Source organism: Meles meles, chromosome 11 (assembly GCF_922984935.1).
Source record: "Meles meles chromosome 11, mMelMel3.1 paternal haplotype, whole genome shotgun sequence".
Lineage (NCBI taxonomy): Eukaryota > Metazoa > Chordata > Mammalia > Carnivora > Mustelidae > Meles > Meles meles.
The window spans coordinates 1,238,928-1,259,992 of record NC_060076.1 but is presented as its reverse complement, the minus strand read 5'-3'; the positions used below and the strand labels follow the sequence as shown (position 1 = coordinate 1,259,992).

The 21,065-nt window shown below is 62.6% G+C and overlaps 1 protein-coding gene across 15 annotated transcripts in view; it reads right to left on the bottom strand.

Annotated features, from left to right (window-relative positions):
* Positions 1-132: 132 nt before the first annotated feature.
* Positions 133-21,065, bottom strand: part of SEC16A (SEC16 homolog A, endoplasmic reticulum export factor) — a 33,483-nt gene continuing 12,550 nt past the window's right edge. For 6 of the 15 annotated variants that reach the window (XM_046023898.1, XM_046023900.1, XM_046023899.1 and 3 more), the window contains 29 exons: positions 19,564-19,661; positions 18,357-18,483; positions 17,709-17,883; positions 17,437-17,611; positions 16,341-16,483; positions 15,731-15,792; positions 15,487-15,625; positions 14,852-15,097; positions 13,763-13,860; positions 13,060-13,141; positions 12,732-12,849; positions 12,436-12,547; positions 12,145-12,250; positions 11,421-11,561; positions 10,356-10,469; positions 9,951-10,143; positions 9,181-9,426; positions 8,636-8,718; positions 7,978-8,043; positions 7,697-7,840; positions 5,810-5,890; positions 5,598-5,654; positions 5,402-5,513; positions 4,883-5,020; positions 4,569-4,663; positions 3,969-4,043; positions 3,449-3,508; positions 2,539-2,598; positions 133-1,731 (listed from right to left, as the gene is read on the bottom strand). In XM_046023898.1, coding sequence (XP_045879854.1) covers positions 1,663-1,731; positions 2,539-2,598; positions 3,449-3,508; positions 3,969-4,043; positions 4,569-4,663; positions 4,883-5,020; positions 5,402-5,513; positions 5,598-5,654; positions 5,810-5,890; positions 7,697-7,840; positions 7,978-8,043; positions 8,636-8,718; positions 9,181-9,426; positions 9,951-10,143; positions 10,356-10,469; positions 11,421-11,561; positions 12,145-12,250; positions 12,436-12,547; positions 12,732-12,849; positions 13,060-13,141; positions 13,763-13,860; positions 14,852-15,097; positions 15,487-15,625; positions 15,731-15,792; positions 16,341-16,483; positions 17,437-17,611; positions 17,709-17,883; positions 18,357-18,483; positions 19,564-19,661 — 3,415 coding nt within the window. In that variant the 3' untranslated portion in view covers positions 133-1,662. The remainder of the gene's footprint in view (positions 1,732-2,538; positions 2,599-3,448; positions 3,509-3,968; positions 4,044-4,568; positions 4,664-4,882; positions 5,021-5,401; positions 5,514-5,597; positions 5,655-5,809; positions 5,891-7,696; positions 7,841-7,977; positions 8,044-8,635; positions 8,719-9,180; positions 9,427-9,950; positions 10,144-10,355; positions 10,470-11,420; positions 11,562-12,144; positions 12,251-12,435; positions 12,548-12,731; positions 12,850-13,059; positions 13,142-13,762; positions 13,861-14,851; positions 15,098-15,486; positions 15,626-15,730; positions 15,793-16,340; positions 16,484-17,436; positions 17,612-17,708; positions 17,884-18,356; positions 18,484-19,563; positions 19,662-21,065) is intronic. The other 9 variants (XM_046023901.1, XM_046023903.1, XM_046023905.1 and 6 more) reach the window with 6 other exon arrangements.

Genomic DNA, 21,065 nt, shown 5'->3' with positions numbered 1-21,065 from the left:
GAGCTCCCCAGCGGACCCAGCCGTGCCCAACGAAAGCCCCTCCAGCCCGCACCCCCAGGCAGGGGCCTTGTCCCCCCACCCCCCCCACCCCCCCCACCCCCGGTGACCCAGGCAGAAGGAAACAGACAGCGCTTGCGAGCGCAAAATACTTTATTTACCAATTTGCAGTGTAACAATTCGCATTTAGGAAAAATAGCGGCTCCCGCCTGGCCTCGCGGGGAGCGTCTGGAATCAGAAGTCGCTGGCAGCGGTGCAGGCAGCAGTGGGCAGGCCGGGCGGAGCGCCGGGGGTGCGGCGCCAGGGGGGTCTGGGGTCCCAGGACCCCCGCTGAGCGCCGACCAAGGGACACAAGAGGCTGCTGCCCCGTCGACCAGTCCTGGCCTCTCTCCAAGTGAACAAATGCGCCCAGACGTGCGCGTGGCGACCCCTCGGGACAACTCCCGCGGCCCTTCCCAGATGCCCCAGGGCCGGGGGAGACGGGAGGCCTGCACGGATTCCACACTTAGACCATTTCTGCACTTCGATTTAACCCCAAGCGAACTACGCTCCCCGGGGGAACCTACAGAAATTATTTTCTACTGATTCTTATAAATACTTAAGTCTCTTCTGTAGTCTCTTCAGACCTAACGAGAACGAGAGAGTAATTTTCTGAACAGTCGATGAAGCCGTAGAGCTCAGAGTGCGCGGGGAGGGTCCCTCCGCGGGTCCGCGCGGCTGCCGGGCCGCACGCCAGCGGCGGATCTGGTGCGGGAAGAACAGAGCCTCGGACTCCGCGCCTGTCGACGGTCCGTTCCGCCCTCTCTTCCAGATGTCACCAGCCCGAGAGGACGGCAACCAGGCGAGGGAAAGCAAGGCAACTGGACGGCACCGTGAAGACCAGTCAGGACAGAGCACAGCGCCAACGGCGACAGAGGGCACCGCGGCCCCTCGAGGGGTCTCGTCAGACTGGAGAAAGCCCCGTCCAACTTGTCACAGTGACCGTTTCAGTACGGTGGACCGATGGGGGCCAGTCCGCGGGGGGCACAGCCACAGGGCCGCCCCCCGTGGACGGGCGAAGCGGGCCCCTGGCCCGCACGGGGCACAAAAGCAGCTGGAAACGTCTTTGCCACCGGGCGCAGATGCGCTTCAGCGACTCGGGCCTCTCTCGAAAGCTGACCGAATTCTTGCCACCGAGTCCACGGCTCCTCGGGGACTTTGATGCAGAAAGGACCTCCCATGGCCGCCAGGAAGGCGGTGGGGCCTCTCCCGGGCCCCGGGCTCCCTCTTCACTCGGCATTTTAAAGGACCCCGTGGGGGTGGGGGACAGGAAAGCACGGGTAGGTTTGCAGGGACACCTGGGTTCCTCAAGAGCGAGATCCTTCCTGCAGCAAAGACACCTCCAGCCTCACCCGGCACGACGTTCTTCAGGACGGACAGTTTACCCTTCAATCACCGTTGGGGAACGAAGGAGCCAAGAGCGCCCGCTCCAGCCAGCGCCTTCCGGGGGCTGCGCACCTGCCTCCGGCCGCCCTTCAGAGACGGCAGCGGAACAGGTTCGATCACGTGGCATCACTGCGTGCCCCTTCGGGGACGCGGGGACGTTGCGGGCGATCCCTCCCAGTTCTTGGTGGAGCAGAATGATGGCTTCAGGGTTCCAGATGCTATTCCACGGTGGGGACTCTTCTAGCTCAAGGCCGGGTACTTCCTCTGGCCGATCCTCCCCGTCCTGGAGCCTCCGGAGGGCGCCGGGGCCTGCAGACAAGAAGTGACTCCCGTGTGCCCGGCCTCCGAGGCCACCCCGGGGACACCCTGAGACTCGGGCGGGTGGGGCCGTCTACACCGACCCACAGCAACCCCTGGTAAGTGGCCAGGCCAGGACCAAATCGGGCGTTCTTAAAGGTGCGCGCTTTGGCCAGGGGGCGAAGCGAGGAGGCCGGTCGCGGGGCCGCCGGGACAGCCTGCGGGCAGCGCGCTGGTGTTTACCTGAGCCTCCTCGCCCGCCCCGGCTGGAATGTGCGCCAAACAAATCGTGTCAATAGTGACTACAAGCTGGCGGTAACGGGCCGGAAGAAAGCACGTCCGGGCGGGGACAAGCAGTGCACGGCGGCCAGGCCGTAACTTGGGTGGGACGCGGCAGCCCTGAGGTCGGGCCGGTAGGGGGACGACAGCCAGCGCAGAGGCCGCAGGTCACCCCGGGCAGTGAGGACAACGGGCCGCACCAGGCCACCTGGGCTCAGGCGAGCGTCTGCATCCTAAATGCCAGGACCGCCCCGCCCTGGCTCTCCCCAAACCGGCGGCCGTATGTCTGCTACGGGCAAAAACTGGGCACGGAGAAGAGAGAAGGCAGAGGTAGAGAAACGAAAGGGAACGTTCAGCAACAACCCCCAAGCGCAGGACACGGGCGGGCAGGTGAGGAGGGCCCGGGCCAGTGCACGGGAGTCAGACGCAGACCCGCGGCGCAGCGAGCCGGCAGGCCAGCGTGGGAGCCCGGAGCGGGAAAGGCCGACCGGGAAGGGAGAAGGTCAGCAGGTGCGGGCCAGGGGCCAGGAGGGCACTGACCTGTGCAAACTGAGCGGCGCTGTAGAAGGGCACGGCTGCCCCGGGGCGGTCGCCGGGAGCCTGAGAACCACAGAGGGCCGCGTCAGCACCGCCGCGACAGCGCTGCGCTCCCCTCGCGAACAGACGCACTCCTGGGGACCCGCTCCCAGTGCTTCTGAGGGAGCCCGGACGCAGGCGGAGACACCGGTCGCAGCCCTGGACGTAATTACGCCAAGGTCCAGGGACAGTGGGGACAGGTAAAGCAGCGTGCAGAGAGATGCCTCGAAACCAGAACATGCAGGGACAAGGAGTGTGCGGCGGTCCCGTTCGTGCTGACGTGGGGCAGTCGGCAGACGCTTCTGAGGACTTCAGGCCTCGCTGCCCGGCCACGAAAGCCAGTGCTTTAGTGCGCAACGAAAAAGGTCACCCGAAGCCTTCTACTGAGCCAACGGAAGCTCTGTCCCACGATACACACGAAAGATGACGCATTCCTTTATCTCCCGCCCAGACTGGCCGGAGGGCAGCTTCCTGCCGCCCCCGGCCTGGCCTACGGGACGCCGTCTCACACTTGGTCAGAGAACGGAAGTCCCTCCTGCCCCCTGCGGGCTTCAGACACCCCCTCACACACGGTGAGGCCACGCCGGAGGCCGGCCACGTGGAAAAACCAATCCGGAAAGAACAGTTCACAGACCGCACTCATTCACTAGGCACGTCGGGGTATACGTGCCCCTCTGTGCATCAGGACGGCTCCCGACCCCCCGAGGACCTAGGGAGAAAGGAACACTACATCCTCCGGCGTGTGGCGGGTGGGGAGGCAGCGGGTCGCGTTAGTGACACGGGCACGGTGGCCAGCCAGCACAGTGCGCTCAGAGGGGACACAAAGGCGACCCAGTTCAACGCGTGTCCAGTGAGAACCGCCAGGCACAGGTACCTGATAAAAATGCTGGCTTACTTCACGTGACAATGAACTCAGTGAACTACAGCGTGAAAGCTACAGGAACACACACAAAACACACACAAACAGAAAATCAGCATGCATGCCGCGGCTCCGAGCGGTCCGTGTGACCCCGAGAGCTGCAGGACGCCCTCAGAACCGGGACAGTCCGGACGGAGAGGAGCCAGGGCTAGCTTACGAGGCCTGCCTTCGGGGGCAGGTTTTAGGGAGAAAACACCCCCAGCTGCGGGCCCTCGGCGGCCCGGCCGTGCTGAGCAGAGCCGGGGGCAGGTGCACTCCAGCCCTGCTCGATGTGGGGACCCCGGGCGATTCTGCACAGACGAGTGGGACCGTCTGTTGTGCGAACGTGACACTGGGCAGGTTTTAAGAAGCTGCTCAACTGTCTCTTCCGACTCGTCAAGACTCGCTTTTAAAGGAAGCAGCCACGTGGACAGCGCACACGAGCGACGTGCCGGGCGTGGCTTCCAGGCAGGTCCTTTTGGCGGGAGGGCCTTACCTCTCCTCCGCGGGAGCTGTCCTCACCGGCGGGTGGGAGCTCGGGGCCAGCAAGCGAAGCCGCAGAGCTGAACGCCTGCGGGAGGAAGACGACGTGCAGCCCTGACGTGCAGCCCTCCCGCAGGGCGGAACCACATGGAATCCCACCCCCCACCCCGCCGTTCTGAGATGCAGGGCCCACCACTCTGCCGTCCATGTCCAAGGAACACGGATCCCGGGCCCACGACGGCCTGGTCATCCCAACTCGAGCAGGAAACAGACTTCAAAACATTATGTAACCCCTTACGGGTTAAACAGCTCGTTAAATGGGGACCCAGGCTCACAATCCACTGTCCTCCTCAGACACCAGACTCTCCGTGATTTCACACCCAAGTTCCGAAAATTAAAAACCACGTTTCCGACTATGATCTCAGTGAGACAACCACGAGGCCTCGTGCACACGGTCACACTCCCCATCTCTAGAGGGCAAAGACTCTTCCCACACACACGGACTTGGTCCCCAGGTGCACGATGGGCCTGACACAAAGGTCGGGCCAATCTGCCCGGCAGGGTGTGGGGCAAACCCTCCCCGCCCCCCTGCCGGGCCTGTGGCCCTGCTCACCTGGGGCTCCGAGGCGGGCTCTGCGTTGGCCGGACCGCCCGCAGGCGCCTGCCCTTCCCTGCCGGCCCCCCCTGCAGGTGGGACTTCCTCTGCATCTGTGAAGGGGATAGCGCAGGAAGCTGTCATTCCGTTCAAAACGCCCCCGGCCTGTCGTTTCCCACAGTCCCACTCGCGGGGGACAGGGAAGGGGGTCCGTGAACGAGCAGCTGAGCCCCAGCTCTCTGCACACCGGCTGGGTCCCTCTTCTCACAGGAGATGAAAGCCAGAGCAGCTCAGGAAAGGGATCGGAGGTCAGAAGGCCCCACACTGCCTACCTGGGTTTGGTCCGAACACGTGAGCAGGAATCGGGAGCGGGGCCAGGGGGGCGAAAAACTCTGCAGGAGCCAGAGCCGGCTCGCTCCGCTGGGGCCCCCCGGGATTCAACACGTCCACGTAGCGTGCTCTGGCTCCAGCTGCGCCGGGAGAAGCGGCAGATTTGGGTCAGCGCCCCAGAGCACCCCGTTCCCCCGGGGTCCCCCTTCCCCGAGCGGGAGGAGCAGACGGGACGCAGCTCTCCACGTGGCACAGCCCGGCTGCTACCCCAGGGGCGGTGCCCGTTCTGCACATCGAGGCTACCAGAGCCGCGCTGCTCGCTAGCAGCTCGGGGGCTGCGGAGCAGGGCTCTTGTGCTCTAGAGACGGTGGGGAGACCCCCCTGCAGACTCGCCCAAGGAAAACTAGGACCCCCCGCGCAGACAGACAGACTGCCATCTGCCCTGTACCCAGCCCTTAGGCTCCGGCATGTCTGGAGGACAAGCAAGTTCTCAATCCAAATCTAATCTCTGACTCTGTTACCTGCTTTCCTAGAGAACATGTTCACGGAGGCCCTCGGGGGCCCTCCAGGACCAGGGGGCGCAGCGAGCGGAGCCTTGGGGAGCGAGATGGGTGGGGGTGGCAGAGCCTTCCTCTGTGGAGGGGAAAGCCAGCTCAGAGCCCTGCCTGCAGACCCGAAGCCACCGGGACGGCACGTGGAGCGGGGGCCCAGACGTACCTCCTCCTCTGGCTCGTTTATGTCCACCCACCGGTTCTTCTTTTCATCCCATACGATCTGCCGCGATCGGGAAAAGTAGCATCAGCAGACAGAGCCGCCAGGAAGCAGCGCCTGTGGCGTCCGGGCCTGGGTGGCAGCCGGACCCCGCGCGCTGGCGACCCCCACGCCCGGGCACACGCACGCCCCTCGGGGCCGCGCTCCACAGCGCTCACCGATTTGTTCTTGTCGTCCGGCAAATAAGCTTCTGTCCTCCTTTTTCCCGGCAGCCAACGGGAGAACCAGGATTCGCCGCTCTAAGCATGAAAAGCGTCAGAACCGCCTTGAGGACACGGTGCCGCGTGAGGTGATCCCAGCACCGAAAGGCCCTGAGGACCAGCTCCCAGGAGGCCCCCCGAGGAGCCGCACGCCCAGATGCAGGAGGGGAGGGGCACGGTGTGCAACGGGGCTGAGGTCCAGTCTGAGAACCCAAGTCCCGGAGATGGGCAAAGGGGGCAGCTGACGCCACAGAACCATGCCCTTAAAAATGGTTAACATCTGAACACATGCCTTTTGGAGCTTTTCCTGTCTAAATGCCAACGAGCGGCAGCAAGCAGCCCCGCCATGTCCTTGTGGGCCCCTCGGACAGTCCCCTGCCCTGTGGCCTATACTGGGAGAACACACGTGTCAGGGACGCTCCTTTCCATCCTGGCAGGCCGTGCCTCAGCGCAAACACAGACAAGGAGGCAGCGGGTGCGTGTGCTCGGGGAGCCGCCACTTGGAGCTCACGGCAGGTCAGCAGCCTCCTCTAGCTCAGGCTCACGCACGCTCCGCATCTGATCTGTGTCCCCCCGTGATGCTAGGCAGCAAGGGGGACCTGGGCGGCTCGGGTTATGACCCCAGCCGGGGTGGGGTCTGGGATGCAGCCAAGCTGCTCAGCGCCCTCTGCCCCTCCCCCTGCTTGTGCGCTCCCTGCTCTAATACATAAACACGAGCTTAAAAAAAAAAAAAGACGCTAACAGTTAACTGAAGTTCAATTTGCTAAACCGTATGAAATCAAGAACAAGTCCCGTGTAAACCCAGGTGAAGAGAGCAGAGAGACGGTCTGCAGGCTGGGGGACGGTGCCGGTGACGCACACGTCACAGGGGACTTGGGGCCAAGACAAGCCAGTGCCACGCAGGAGAACACACGGGCGAGAGAAAGGTGCTCGGCGGCCCCGCTGGGCGGAGCACGAGCTCCAGGGGGCAGCACAGCCCCGCCGAGGGGCTGCTGTGGGGCGGCCCAACCACCCTGTGCGCGCGGGGGACGAGCGAGGAATGTCACCAGCCGGGCTGGGGACGAGGAATGACTGGGCCTCTCTGGCTCTGCTGTGGGAAGGTCACCGCGTATAAGTGTCCAGGAAAAGTGCCTGGTGGCACCTTCCCACACTGGACACGCAGCTACCCCAGCGCCCTAGGCACACCCTGAGAGCAAGAAGTGGTTTCGCCAACAAGAGACAGTGCGTGTGTGGCTCTCACATCATCACCCATCTGAAAAAAAGGCCGGGGCGCCCGGGGGCTCTGTGGGTGAAGCCTCTGCCTTCAGCTCAGGTCATGATCCCAGGATCCTGGGATCGAGCCCCGCATCGGGCTCTCTGCTCAGCGGGGAGCCTGCTTCCCTCTCACTCTCTCTGCCTGCCTCTCTGCCTGCTTGTGATCTCTCTGTCAGGTAAATAAAATCTTAAAAAAAAAGAAAAAAGGCCAACGTCTGTTACCAAGAAAGAGGAAATACAGAATTTTAGCAGCTGCACGTCACAGATACGACGACCCTTTGATTTTGAAAGATTAACCTCCTTTACAGGAAGTTCTGGGACAGGTCCCAAAGTCTGAAGAGGCCACCGTCTGGGGTGGGTTCTGACAGGCCACGGGACCCACAGGGCCTCCTGGTCCCGTTCCAACTCTGCTCCGGCCAGTGGTCGTACAGGGACACGGACACTCAGGAAGCTTTGCGCACTTCAGTGGGTGCGGAGGGTACTGGGAACGCCTTGGCCCGCTGCCAGCATGGGGGAAAGCGGTCTGTGGGAGCTGTGCCCCCTCCCCGGGCCCCAGGCCCCCCACCCTGCTGGAGCCAGGCCATGGGTCACCTTCTTGGGCTCCCTGGTGTCTCTCCTGCTTGCGGGTGTGGGTCTCCTCACTTCTGGAGCGGACGGCGGCGGCTGCGGAGCACTGGAGCTGGCACCCTCCCCCGCCGGGGCCGCCTCGGAGTTCTGCGACACGCCGGGGGAGCCCTGTCCCAAGGCAACGCGGGAGCAGGCTCACCCGAGGCACCTCCCTGGGGGCCCTGAAAACCCCTGTGAGCGATGAGAGCAGAGTGGGGTAGGGGAAGGGACAGCAGCCCCTGCCTCCCGCCTGCTCCCCCAAGCACCTGTGTCGGGGTGCACTGGGCTCTGCTGGGCGGGAAGAAGGAGTGTGTGTGTCGAGGGGGCGCTGGCTGCAGACGGGGAGGAGGCGTGTTAAAACAAAGACTTGTTTTTTCCAGAATACTTATCGCTGAGCGAAGACCCCCCGTCTTCCATAAACGCTCACTTTACGTGAGAATATTTTCACGGAAGAAAGCCCAGCGGAAGCCTGGCCTACGGCAAGCGCCTGTGGCGGCGTGCCCACGGAAGCCCCGGTGCGTGGAGAGGCGGCTGCGGGACACGCCGCGCAGAAAAGCACGTGTCCCTCCCCACTGCGGCCAGAGCAGCCGAGACCCGCGGCGAGGCTCTCAAGACAGACAGTGAGTGTCAGGGATCGTACTGCAGAGAGGGGTGCAGGACCGGGAGGCCTCTCCGTTTTGGAAAAGTCATTGTCAGCAACGCAGCCTCCGGAGAGGGGCTGTCCGTGCGCCACTAAGCGGTCGAGCTCATTGGGCCTTCCCAGCCCCACTGCGCGCGGCGAGAGCTCTTGGCCGAGGAGCAACGAGCCACGGCTGCGCGCTTCTCCTGGTTCTCCCATTACAACTGGGCAACAGCAAGGCTGGGCTCCTAACCAACGCAGCTTAAGGAACACAAAGAGCTTGGAGGAAAAAAGTGGGCAAGTACCAGGTTAGCAAATTTTCCACCGAGACCCTCTTCTCTCAGCTCCAGGAGTGAGTTTCTACCCAGTGCCTCCGGCAGCATCGCCCCTGTCAACAGAAGAGAGGGCCACTGTGGGCTCCGTGTTGCCGACACAGGACAGGAGCTGACGTGACGTACGCCCGACACAGCACAGCTTCTCCCTGGCCGAGGGTCTCCTACCGCATGGCTCAGAATCCGAGGCCGGAAAGGTTCTCAGAATCGCTTCTTCCGGAAAGCGGGGCACACGCGGCACCAAGACAGGCAGGCCCCCAGCAGGCACGAGAAGCCCCATGGGGCCCGCCCGCCGCCCCCGACACCTGCTCACGCCCACACACCGCCGCGCAGCTGAGTCCCGGGGGAAGGCAGCACCGACATCAGCGAGCCCTCCAGCCCACGGCTTCCGGAACCCTCAGCACATGCTGACGAACAAACCGTGTCAAGTTTGGGCGGCCGAAGGCTCTTCCACCGACCGCCTCCTTCGACGCCAAACCCCCCGCTCTGCTCTCGGGCTGGCGCTGCAGCAAGCCTACCTGGCTCCTGGCTCCCGGCCTCCTGGGGCGCGTGCTCACTCTCCTGCACAGACGGCGCGCAAGGGGGCAGGCCAGGCCCCGGGTACGGAGCCGCAGGGTCAGGCCCAGGGGCCTCTGGAAAGCCGAAGGCAGCCGCCGGGGGTCCACAGCCAGGCCCCAGCTCCAGGGGGCCCGTGGCTGGGGGCACCGGGAACAACGGCACCCTGGCGGGGAGGGCCGGCTGGCTGTCGGGGAGCGTCGGCGGAGCTGCACCGAGAGAGCGGAGAACAGAAGCCTGAGGTACTGGCGTGGACTGAGCACTCGAGGAAGCAAACAGGCCACTGTTGGACACTATCACCAGCCCTCTCGCGGGGCCGTGCTCTCCCGTTGCGGGGTAAAAGCACCAGTCACCGCAGCAGGAGCGCTGGCGATGCCGGGCCGCCGACCATTTGGGGAAAAGCAGAACGCACGCTTCTTAGGGACGAGGGAGGACATCATCAAATGTCACGTGGGGCCTGGGCCCTGAGTCCCAGCAAGGCCCCAGCACAACCCGGGAGCAGGGGCCTAAAAGAGAGTTCGGAGTTCACCGAGCCCCCCCTCCACAGGCCCCACCGGCTGGGACGGCTGCTTCAGGCCGTGAGACGCAACAGGCCCCCGAGGGAGCAAGCGTGGGGAGGCGGAAGGGAAGACACGTCCCCTCCGCTCTCCTCCGGCAGGACGGCACCGTTCCACGTGCGGAAGCAGCGGCAGGGGGTGGGGGGGGGCGGCTTCTGCGGCAGCGCGGGGCTCACCTGAAGGCAGCAGCCGCACCCCCTGGCCGAGGTGCTCAGCGCTGGGCACAGGCGGCGCCAGCAGCGGGTTGCCGGCGCCCGGGCCCCCCGGCGGGCCGAGTGCCGGCCCATCACAGGGGCCCGCCTCAGAGCTCGGGGTGCTGGGACAGCGCTGGGGGAAGGTCCCGTCCCGACTCCACACCGCGGCGCCCTCCTGAGGGAGAGACGGGGCAGGCGTTCCCGACAGCCCGACCCTCCCGGGCCGCGCTTCAGGAAGGCCCTCCCTCCCCCGGGAGCACCAACGCGCGCACCCCGCGACTGTACTCTCCGCCGCTCACACGCATGGCGGGGAAAACGACGGGCGTGGGAACTCCTGCGGTCGCAGCGTGTCCGACCTCCCGGCCCGAGCCCGAAGCCCCCGCGCACCTTGAGCTGCCTGTCCACGTGCCGCAGCTGCGCCAGCCAGGCCGGCTCCACGAAGGCCTCCTGCTCGGGCTTCTCTCGGAGCTGCGGGTCGAAGAGCCGCAGCTGGGACGCGATCTGGACACACACGGGGAGGAAAGGGCCCGGTGACTACCTGGCATGACAAGGGACCGTGTTTCCAAAAGCCACCCCCATCCGGAACAAAAGGCATCTTCAGGGTCCGGTCAGAGAGCTGCCGCCACCTCAGGTTTCTGAAGCGTGTGGTGGTGACCCGGCCCGACGTGTCGCTCGCACCGCCGAGTCGCCGGAAAGGGAGTGCAGGACCCAGACTGGCTCTGGAGAGCCCGGCAGCCCGCGGGCAGCGGCTGGAATCCCCGCGCCCCCATCATCGGCTGCTGCTGCCCGTCCCCGACTCCACAGACTGGGCATCAGGGATCAAAACGCTGACCAAGCCGGGACGCGCACACTCTGACGGGCCTTGGGGGTGCGGGGACAGGGTGGGGACAGGGCAGGACGGGGGCGTGACGAACGCAGGCCCTGAGGAACAGCTGCCGAAGCTGCGGGAATGGGGACGCGCTGACTGCTCTGTGTCCGTCCGTGGACGCCGAGAACTCCCCACAGTAACACACTCCCTCAGCTGTCACGGGAGCGCGTTTCCCAGAGCGAAGGTGCTGGGGGGTGCACCGGCCGCCGACCAGCCTTGCCCCACGCGCGCTGCGCACACGGCGTCTGTTTTACGGAGTGAGACACGGAGGCCGGCCCGGGAGCAGCCAGGACCCCCACCCGCCCGCCGGACTCCAGAGGCTCCTACTGTGAGGCGCTGGGTTGAACTGGCCTCCCGCCCCCCGGAACTTCCTGGACGTGCGGTCCTTCTCCCTTCGAAGCTACGGCCCAGCTTCTGTCGCGGGCTGAGGTCCCCCAAAAGTTCAAAACACCCACTCCCTGCACAAGGACGCCTGGATTTCTCAAGCTGCTCAAGAAGGAAGTCCCCAGCATCGACACGGTCACCCCTCAGTGCCCGAGCGCCGGGGTCCAAGGCCGCCGCGGGGGCGCCCGAGCACGCGCTACCTGAGCCAGCTGGCTGATGAGCACGGGCGAGTGCCGGTGCGGCTGCTGCAGGACGCTCTGGGCGATCACCTCGCAGTAGTGGAAGGCCTGCGTGGCCAGCCCCATTTCAGCCAGGCGGCAGGAGTAGACGAACTTGAACACCTGGGACCAGAGAGCGTAGCACGGTTGTCCTGACACACCTCCCCAGCCCCCGTGTCACCCAACAGCCCCGAAGCGGGCGCTACTCCAACGCCCCGTGCGCCTCACGTGTGCCCCACGGCCGCCCAGCAGCGCGGAGCCCCTCCCAGACGGCTTCTCGTGAAAGCGGCAACTAAGCTGCTCAGACTCCCTCTTCCTCTTCAGCACTTTGTAGACTTGTCCCGCAGGGCTCGTCGCCACAGGCGCCCTGGCCAGCCAGCAGCTAGCACGGCGGGACAGGCGTCCCCGCAAGCCCCCGCTACAGTGTTTACACCCACACGCCCGCAGGGTCACGGAACACCCTCCCCACGACGCTGCAAACCGCGCACAGGAAGCACTGGAAAGCCAACACGCAAACGTTTTAAATGCAGAGAAAATCCTCATGTCGATATGACTCGCTCCTCAAGAGCTTCAGATCAAAGGACTCCCCAGGATTTCCAGAAACTATCATTTGTGGGGGAAGAGCTCAAAGCCCTCAACGACCAGACACTTGCTAGCACTGACCACCCACTCGTTAAAATCATGGGCCGGCGCGGCTCCCGCTCACCTGGAAATTGGGGAAGGAGCAGGTCTGTGCCCCAAGAGACTGGGCGTATTCATAGGCTTCTGTCCTCTGGATAGCTTCATTGGTTGCAAACTTTAAAAATGGCAAACTGTTGAGGAAAGAAATACCTTCAGCGTCCGAACAAGGCACCCAGAAGCGTGTCACACCACGTGACCAGCAGCAGCCACCAGGACGGGAGGCTGCGGCTGCCAAGCGCGCATGCGCGGTTTCTGGCTCAGCTGACGGAGGGACGCTTCTTTTCTAAAGGAAAACAGACACCTGGACGGTCCTCACCTGTGGTTCGATCCAATTAAGACAAGTTTTGTGGTTTTCTTTGTGTAAACCCCCAGTCCGACCTGGGCCATGAGGTAGCAGAAGTGCGCGGCATCCAAGAGACCTTTGGAAGCTGAGGAGACACACAGCAGGCCAGGGCTCAGGGCCTCCGAGTTCTCCCAAGAACCTCAACTCGTGGACAGCAACCACCAGAAGGGCCACACGAATGGCAAAACCCCGTGACCCACCACACCCTGACAGCGGCTCTCACGCCCGAGCGCGTCGGGTCCCCGACCCCCACGCCCGCGCCGACCTACCCAGAGTGTCGCCCATGGTGGCCATCGCCCTGCACTCCACATCCACGTTGCTGCTCAGATTGGACAAAACCATGGCAAGATGCGGCCTCCAGTCACCCCACTTCTCGTCTCCACAACACTGAGGTCAGAAAAAAGCCAAACAAACAAACCCTTATCCTCAGAAGGGAGCGCCACTTTCATCTCGTCACGGGTGAGGTCCAAGAGCACAGCGCGGAAGCCGGGACAAGAGAAAGCGCAGGCCTTGTGGCCCGGGAGGCCGGCTCTCACGAGAGCGAGCCCAGCCGGGAAGCCAGGCCACAGGGACCCTGGGGAGCCCCTGCCCACTGACCGTGGACGCAGCAGGCATCCGCCCCGACATCAGCTGGTACACTGTCTGCAAAGGGTCATTGATTGGAAGACTGTTGGCGAACCTAGGCAGACACGAGGAGAGAAAACGCTAAGTTGGCCCTGTTTTTTATTAAACTTTTTTAAGATTTTATTTATTCATTCGATAGACAAAAATCACAAGCAGGCAGAGAGGCAGGCAGAGAAAGAGAAGGAAGGAGGCTCCCCGCTGAGCAGAGAGCCCAATGCGGGGCTCGATCCCAGGACCCTGAGATCGTGACCTGGGCCAAAGGCAGAAGCTTAACCCACTGAGCCACCCAGGCGCCCCAGCTGGCCCTGTTTCAATGACAAACAGAAACAAGCCCAGTTTCACTTTGGCCCTTTGATGACCGTCGGGGGCCTGACCCAGGCACAGTGTACAAAGCCCAGCATTTCAACAAACGAATTGAGAAAGACTAAAGAAGTCATGGTGGTTTCACAGAGCGCAGAAAACTGTGGTAAAATGCTTACAAGGCCCTCAGCAGTACAGCCGCAGGGAAGAGGGCCCAGTGTGCCTGTGCCAACGTGACCGCAGCCCGGTGCAGGGGACACGCCCCAGCTTACCACGACAAGCCCTGCAGGTCACGGTGCCTCCAAGAGCTGACCAGGCAGCGCGACTGGGCCAGCAGGACGCTCCCAGAAATAGTCTACACAGCAAGACTCTCTACCTGGTCATGACGCGGGCGTGTGTCCGGCTGTCCATCTTACTTGCAAGCAGCAGAGCGTGACCCCATAAGGCGTTTTTCATCGCAGACTCTAAAGCATCCTGCAAAGCATGTCAGTGGTTACCCACGTCCCCAGAACTTCGGTGACGTGCGCAAGCAGAAACCACACCCGGGGTCGTCACGCATGGTGGGCGGCAGGGGCAAGGGACCGGAGCGCACCGAAGGGGTGTGTGGGTCACAGGCCCGCCAACACACGCGCCCGGTTCAGACACGAAGCAGCGGCCAGCTTTCCCCAATCTGCCTGAGCTGGAAAGCTGCTGCAGCGAGTCTGCGAGGCCCGTGCTGCTGGGTCGGCTGCCCGCGGCCAGTGTCCGGGGCAAGCACCCGGGTGAGGAACAGGGACGTGCGCGCAGCGGTCCTGCTGCCTCCGACTGTGCCCTCCACGATGACCACCTCCACACAGATGGAGCCTTTCCTAACACGGCCGCCCTGCGTCCAGGATCATCTGGGGTAGCACTCAGGACAGCCTCTTCCAGAGATGGACGCTCACAGCAGCGGGAAACGCTGAGCAAAGCCGACAGATGCCACAGCTCCGATCCGTCATGAAACGTCCACGTGAAAATGGTTTATTTACCAAATACGAGCTTTCCAACTGCCATCACGAGATCAAATACCAAGGACTCGGCCCACGAGACCCCAGCCGCCCCAGTGCAGGCGTGGCCCTTCCTCCGGGCTGCAGGATTGCAGGGAATTTCCCTCCGCGGCCAGGGCTTGGCGCTGGGCCACTGCGGGGCACACCCCTGCACACGCCCCGCTGAGGGGACAGCAAAGGCGTGCCCAGCCGGGCGAGGACCGGTTGACTTCTGCCCCGCGCGCGAGTCTGTCCGAGACGTGGGCGCAGCAGGGGCGCACCTGAGCACGGGCAAGTCTCCGACCCTGGCAACCCTCGGAAGACGGTTCTGCTGCCGGAAGCGGACACACCGGACTCCACAGACACTAGCCCCGGGTTGCAGTCAAGGTGCCACCGCTCCCGAGAGCAGGACCGCGCACGCTAGGGCCCGCCCGGAGACCCGGGGTCTCGCGGCCACTCACCTTCTTGCGGCCGTACAGCAGCAGCTCCCGGAACCTCTCCGTCTCCTTCTCGAGGGTGTTGCTGCCGGCGGCCGGGTTGTCCGTGAGAAACGAGAGCTGGGCCTCCCCGGACTCCTCTTCTGCTACTTGCTCCACAGCCTCGTTAGTGAAATCAATCAGGTTGGCCTCGTTGGGTGACTTCCCGGGAAGCCACGCGGTTTTGTGGTCTCGTAACAAAAGCTCGGCAAGGTCTGTTCCCACCACGGTCTGCAGGGGCCACAGGGGCAGAGAACAAAGCGCTTCACTCCACACAGAAATTCCTGCGGCGGGGGCGGGGGCTGGTCCAGGTCAGGTGAGGCCCCGAACAGGACTCCTCAGGTGAGCACCCGCCCCTCAACTCCATGGGCACGAGCCACCGCTCGGGACGCGGCCAGGAGCAGGAGGGACAGACCGCAGATGACCGGACAGAGGCGGACCCGGACCTCCCTTCACCCCAAACACTGCGCCCTGGAATTCCACTTCCCCAAAGCACCACGAGGACAATCCCCCCCCGAGCGAGCCCCTGCACAGCGCCACTGTCCGCCACACGCCGTGTGGCACGGGATTCCCACCCAAGTCCTCTGGGGGGTCGGAACCGCAGGCCAACAGAAGCGTACCCCGTTCTGTCTGCACAAGAGAACAATGAAATTCCAAAGGAGACTCGCAGACTCTTTGTCAATTAAACTCTGGTTCTGCAAGCAGTGTGCAGCTTTGCTCTGTGCGAAATTAATAACGTCCGCTTTGTGGGTGTCATCCCTGCAAGAAGGACACACGCTCCGTGAGCGGCGACACCGCGTCTGCGAGGCCCAGCGCAGCAGCGCCCCCGCGCGGACGCCGAGAACGCTTCGCCGGGGAACGTACTTGCCGAGCGGGCCCGGGAACGAGCGCAGCTCCTCCTGCTCTGGCGTGTGCTGCAGCAAGGTCTGAGGGGGCAGAGGGGGCAGAGAGAGAGCAGCTCACGGGGGGCAGGCGCGCAGCGACGCCCGCCCGTGCCCGCCGGCTGCACTGGCTAAGTTCCCGGCGCCGTCCCTGCCCGCCCCCACCCAAAGCGCGGGCCTGTCTGCTGTCCCACCATGATTTTCAAACTCTCTCTGAAGCACTTAGAACCAGGTCTCCCCTCCAGCGGAGGCAGGGCCCCCAGGCGTGCTCAGAAGAGGCCTGCCAGGGCCTTGGAACAGGGCCCCCCACGCCACCTGCCACCAGATCACAAAGCTCCTCTACCCGTGACCCAAAGCCACGAGATGAACACGAGCAGGGTCCTCCCTGCCAAGCCAGAGACACGAATAGAGCCAAAAGGAATCTGCAACGAACGACGTCGAAGGTGACACCCGGCAGCGTCCCGCCCTCTGCGAGCAGAAACGGCCCAGCGCAGCACAGCCACCACGAACCGAAGACGCGTGGGAAAAGAGCCTCTGCCAACCTCGCTTCTTCAGAGCGCAGGCCCCGGAGCAGTTTCCTCTCACGCAATTACCTCCATGCTGTGGACTTCGACCAACGCAGGCTGCCCTTCCGAGGGCAGGTTCGGGATCACTTTGATGAGCTGACCCCCAGGCCCGAACCTGGCACAGACGTGAGGCACTGAGAACTTCTCCGGAGAAGTTGGTCTCGACGGAGCTACGTTTAAGTGAAGTGAGAAACAATCAGCTTGTCACTTTTTACTGCCTTTGGACCAAATCGACAGTGCAGCTTATCCAAGTGCCCATGTGGCTGGCACCCCAGGTCGGACTGATCACAACAACCTGGTTTTTAACCGGAAGGCGGTAATTATGAAACATCCCATCAAAAAGGAGCACTTAGGGGTGCCTGGGTGGCTCAGTGGGTTAAAGCCGCTGCCTTCGGCTCAGGTCATGATCCCAGCGTCCTGGGATCGAGCCCCACATCGGGCTCTCTGCTCAGCGGGGAGGCTGCTTCCTCCTCTCTCTCTGCCTGCCTCTCTGCCTGCTTGTGATCTGTCAGATGAATAAACAAAATCTTAAAAAAAAAAAAAAAGGAGCACTTAGGTACGTGTCAGAAAACGTTTCAACTGTTAAAAATGAGAACTATTCTCTTCTGAAAACAAACTCCTGTAAAACAGCCCCGACAAGGACGGCGGCTGATGCCTTAAGTGCAGACTTTCATAGGACCTGACACATGCCGCCGCATCGACGGCTCCAGGAAAAGCGTCTGACGGGTCGTCTCTGCGAGGGGCTGAGAACATGGCCCAGGTGACAAGTCCGTGCACAGGAGCTTTGCAACGGGAATTAGGAGTTTCCCACACAAACTACTTACCCAAGTGGCCAGCACCGGGAAACAGTGCGGCCGCACCCAAGAGGCTGGCAGGGAGCCTATCCTCAGAGCCACACTGACGTGGCCACTATGGACAGGCCGGGCAGCTCTCAGCCGCTGTGACAAGCTCTGGGACTCACAGCAGTCCTTATTCTGCACAGAAGACCAGGCCACACCATTGGCAATTCCCACAAGCGGAAATCCATTCCCTCTACTACCCCAGGCTTGCGAGGCTACCCCGGCAGTGTGACTCGACCTCCCTCTGCACCTGTGCGAACACAGGGTGCCGCGCACACACACACCTTGCTCCGTGGTGGGCCAGCCCACTTCGGCGGCGTAGCCGTACTCCGGGAAGCCCTGGGCACTGCCAAAATGGTTGCCGTAGGCGCCGTAGGCATAATCGCCAGGCAGGGAGCCGGGAGGAGGCGGGGCCTCGTAGGGACCGGCGGCCATGCCGTGATTTCTGTAAATCTGACTCTGGGAAGACACGAAGCCAACAGGAAACATCAACTCCCGGGAACACAGGGGACTGAGGAGCGCGGTCGCGTGCGAAGGGGCGGGCGAGGGCCCCCACCTGGCGCGAGTGGGAGCTGAAACTGCTGCGCAGGCTCTGGGCGGAGCGCTCGCTGTGCACGCTGCGCCTGTCCGCCTCCTCCCCGTAAGGGTCCCGGTGGGGCTCGGGGTCATCGTCAAAGCTGCCCGTGAAGCGAGGGTCGTACCTCCAGGGGTCAGCGTACCTCTCGGACCTGCTGGAACCAGGGACAGAGGTGAGGAAAGAGGACGGGGGTACGTGACGCCAGGATGACAGCCCTTTGTCACCCAACAGTGAGCACCACGTCACCACCTGTGGGGATCGTGACAGAGGACCAGTCAGGCCCTACCCTCGGGAGAGCGGCCACATCCCAAGCCCAAGTTCAGATCCCTGCCTTCAGATCTGGAGAAACTACCTTCAAGTTCACGCTGCGTGCAGCCGCGCCTCTCCCAGACCCAAGAGGAGGAGGAGCCGACTTCCAGCCCCTGTGCTGAGGCCAGTTTCCCTCCAAGAGCCCAGGTGGGAACTGCCAGCAAGGCCTGGTTCTCTTTCAGACAGTGACCCCCGTGACAGCTGCTCGCCAGGACCCCAAACACAACGGCAGCTCGGGTAACTGACAGACACGAGGGCAGAGACGCAGGAGCAGAGCTGACGACGCGCAGCCCTTCTCATCAAGTGCGCTGTACCAACCTGTCGCCGTAAGCATAGCTCTCTTTCCTGTACGCATCGTACTCAGCATCATACCAATACCTCCGGTCACAGGTGCGGGGATCCCTGAATCTGGAACCATAGTGGTACCGGTCCCAGCGACCTGGGTCTGTAAGCAGGGGATTCATGGTTTATGACAACAGGAGAGGGAAGACACTCCTCAGAAAGCTGAGCCAGAGCAACCACACCACCCCAGGACTGAAGAATGCCTCCAGGTTCTTAGAGGAACCCAACTTTCCTCCCCAAAATCAACATGACCTTGGAGACCATTAACGGTGAGACCCGGGTGGCATCCCGCCTGTACGCATGACACCTGCTGGCCACTGGGTGTTCTCTCCACACACATAATTGAAAACCCGCTAGAAGACATCTCTGTCAAATTTTATTCGTTGTCACGACTTTTTAACACTTAATCCCATGACTACAAATTTCCCTTACATGTCTTCTAACACGACCTAGGCAGTTTTAAGAAATATTCCAAAACTAAAAAAACTGAAAAACAAACAGACAGACAAACAAAAAACCACGTTACCCTTATAAGCTACAAGAGCCACTTTCGGCAGGTGTGAGAGAACTTTAAGTCTGCACGGTACAGACACAGGAGGGAGAGGCCTGTGGGAAGCAGCAGACGGGGGGGCCGTGCCGGGACACCCCAGAGGCTGTGGGCCCGGGACCCTCCCTGGCACCACGCAGTAGGGAGAGGCAGGGCCGCTGATGGGCACGCGACGCCCAGCAGGAAGGCGCCAAGAGCAGCAGGCGGCACCCGGTGCAGTGGGCACATCCGGCGTCTGCACCACGCCAAGTCGGAGGCCCCGGCCACGGGAGGCCACTGGCAGCCTGACACGGCCAGTGCGACCCAGGAGCTGGCATCCCCCTTGATTTGTTCTAATCAGCTTAAGTGACCACGTAAAGACAAGGCTGCTCTGGACTGCTCATCACCACGCTTTGCTAGAAAGTCAAAGGAAACGACGAACGTGGCAGAGACCTTAACGCTAGAATCGAATCACAATTTCCTAACGAAAAACAGCAACGTAAATGTTTCCAGGCACAGCTTACTTTCAACTACTTTTGGCTCCTGGATTAAAAATACTCGAGGACTACCAAACGGGAACAGTCTCCTGAGAAACGATCACAGAGCACAGCCGAGCTGGGCCACGCCCACGGGGGCCATGGGGAAGCCCGTACGCACCTCCATACTCGTACTGGCCGGAGTAGTAGTCCGCATAGTGGTCACTCTGGCTGCTCCATCCGCTTTTGGAATCGTAGTAACCTTCGGGGTACCCCTGCCTGAAAGCACACAACACCATTAAAGCAACCCGCCTACTCCCTTCTGACACAAGGCTGGGACGTCGGGCCACGTACTGGACTGCCAAGGCGTCGGCACCCACAAAAACACGTGCCGGAAATCCGAAACAGTCATGGGGAGAGGCCGGGACCCCCCTCACACAGGTCATTAAAATTCTTCTCTTGGGGCGCCTGCGTGGTTCGGTCGGTGAAGCGTCTGCCTTCGGCTCAGGTCGTGATCCCAGGGTCCTGGGATCGAGTCCCACATTGGGCTCCTGCTTGGCGTGGAGCCTGCTTCCCCTTCTGCCTGCTGCGTCCTCTGGACGCATGATGCTGTGCGTCCAGGTGCAGGGCTGTGGCTGGCTTAGCCCCTGGCATGGGCCTCTTAGTTAAAAGTGACTGTTGTGAGACCGAAAAGGCGCCTGATGGAGGCCGGCCTCACAGACCAAGCTACTAGTCTGACTCAGCGCACAGAAAGCAGAACGTAGTGATGTCAGCTGCCAGAACTTCCACACAGTAGGATTCCTTTTGTTCCCTCCAACAGAATGAGAGCGAGGGCGCATGCATGCGGTGACTGGGAGGATGGGGGAGGGGCAGAGGGAGAGACAGAATCCCAAGCAGACTCGACACCCAGCCCAGAGCCCTACGGAGGCCACGATCTCACAACCCCGAGATCAAGACCTGAGCCGAAACCAAGAGTTGGACGCTGAACCAACTGAGCCGCCCTCCGGGGCAGGTGGACTCTCAGAACGCTTACGGGCATTTGTATTGATTAATAACAAGTTTTAGACAACACTTGATATCTAGAACGTGACTTTCTCATGGCTCTTCAGGAACGTCTCACTCAGCTGAGGCCGGGCGGCCCGGGAGGAGCACCCACTCCCAAGGCTCAGCTGTAGGAACAAGCCCTTCCCAGGGCTTCCGAGGAGAACCTTCCACCCCACCGACCTGCAGAGCGGGCCCCCAGGACACCAGCGGCGGGCTCAGAATAATGACCCGACACAGGGCAGAACCAAGAGCACGCCACCTCCTCGCTGCCCTCACCAACCAAGCCTGTTCATCCACCAGCAAAGACAGCCCCAAACACGAAAGACACGCTCGTGCAGGGACGTGCTCACGCCGGGCATGAGCACACATACACACGCACGCACATCCGCCAACCAAAGCAGGGCAGGAAGGACAGGCCGCTCTACAGAGCCGGCACAGGAGAGCGGTGAAGACAACAGGAGGACAGACACTTGAGGTGGGACGGGACCACTCCTGGGCAACCTGCCCCGGCCTCTGGTTGGGTGACTTTCAAGGGCACGGGGCCACCTTCAGTGTCTCAGGATGAGGTTCCATGTTAACCAGCAGGCGGGCAAGCAGACAGGAACCAGGATGGCGAGATGTGTCCTGGCCGTGCCCTCC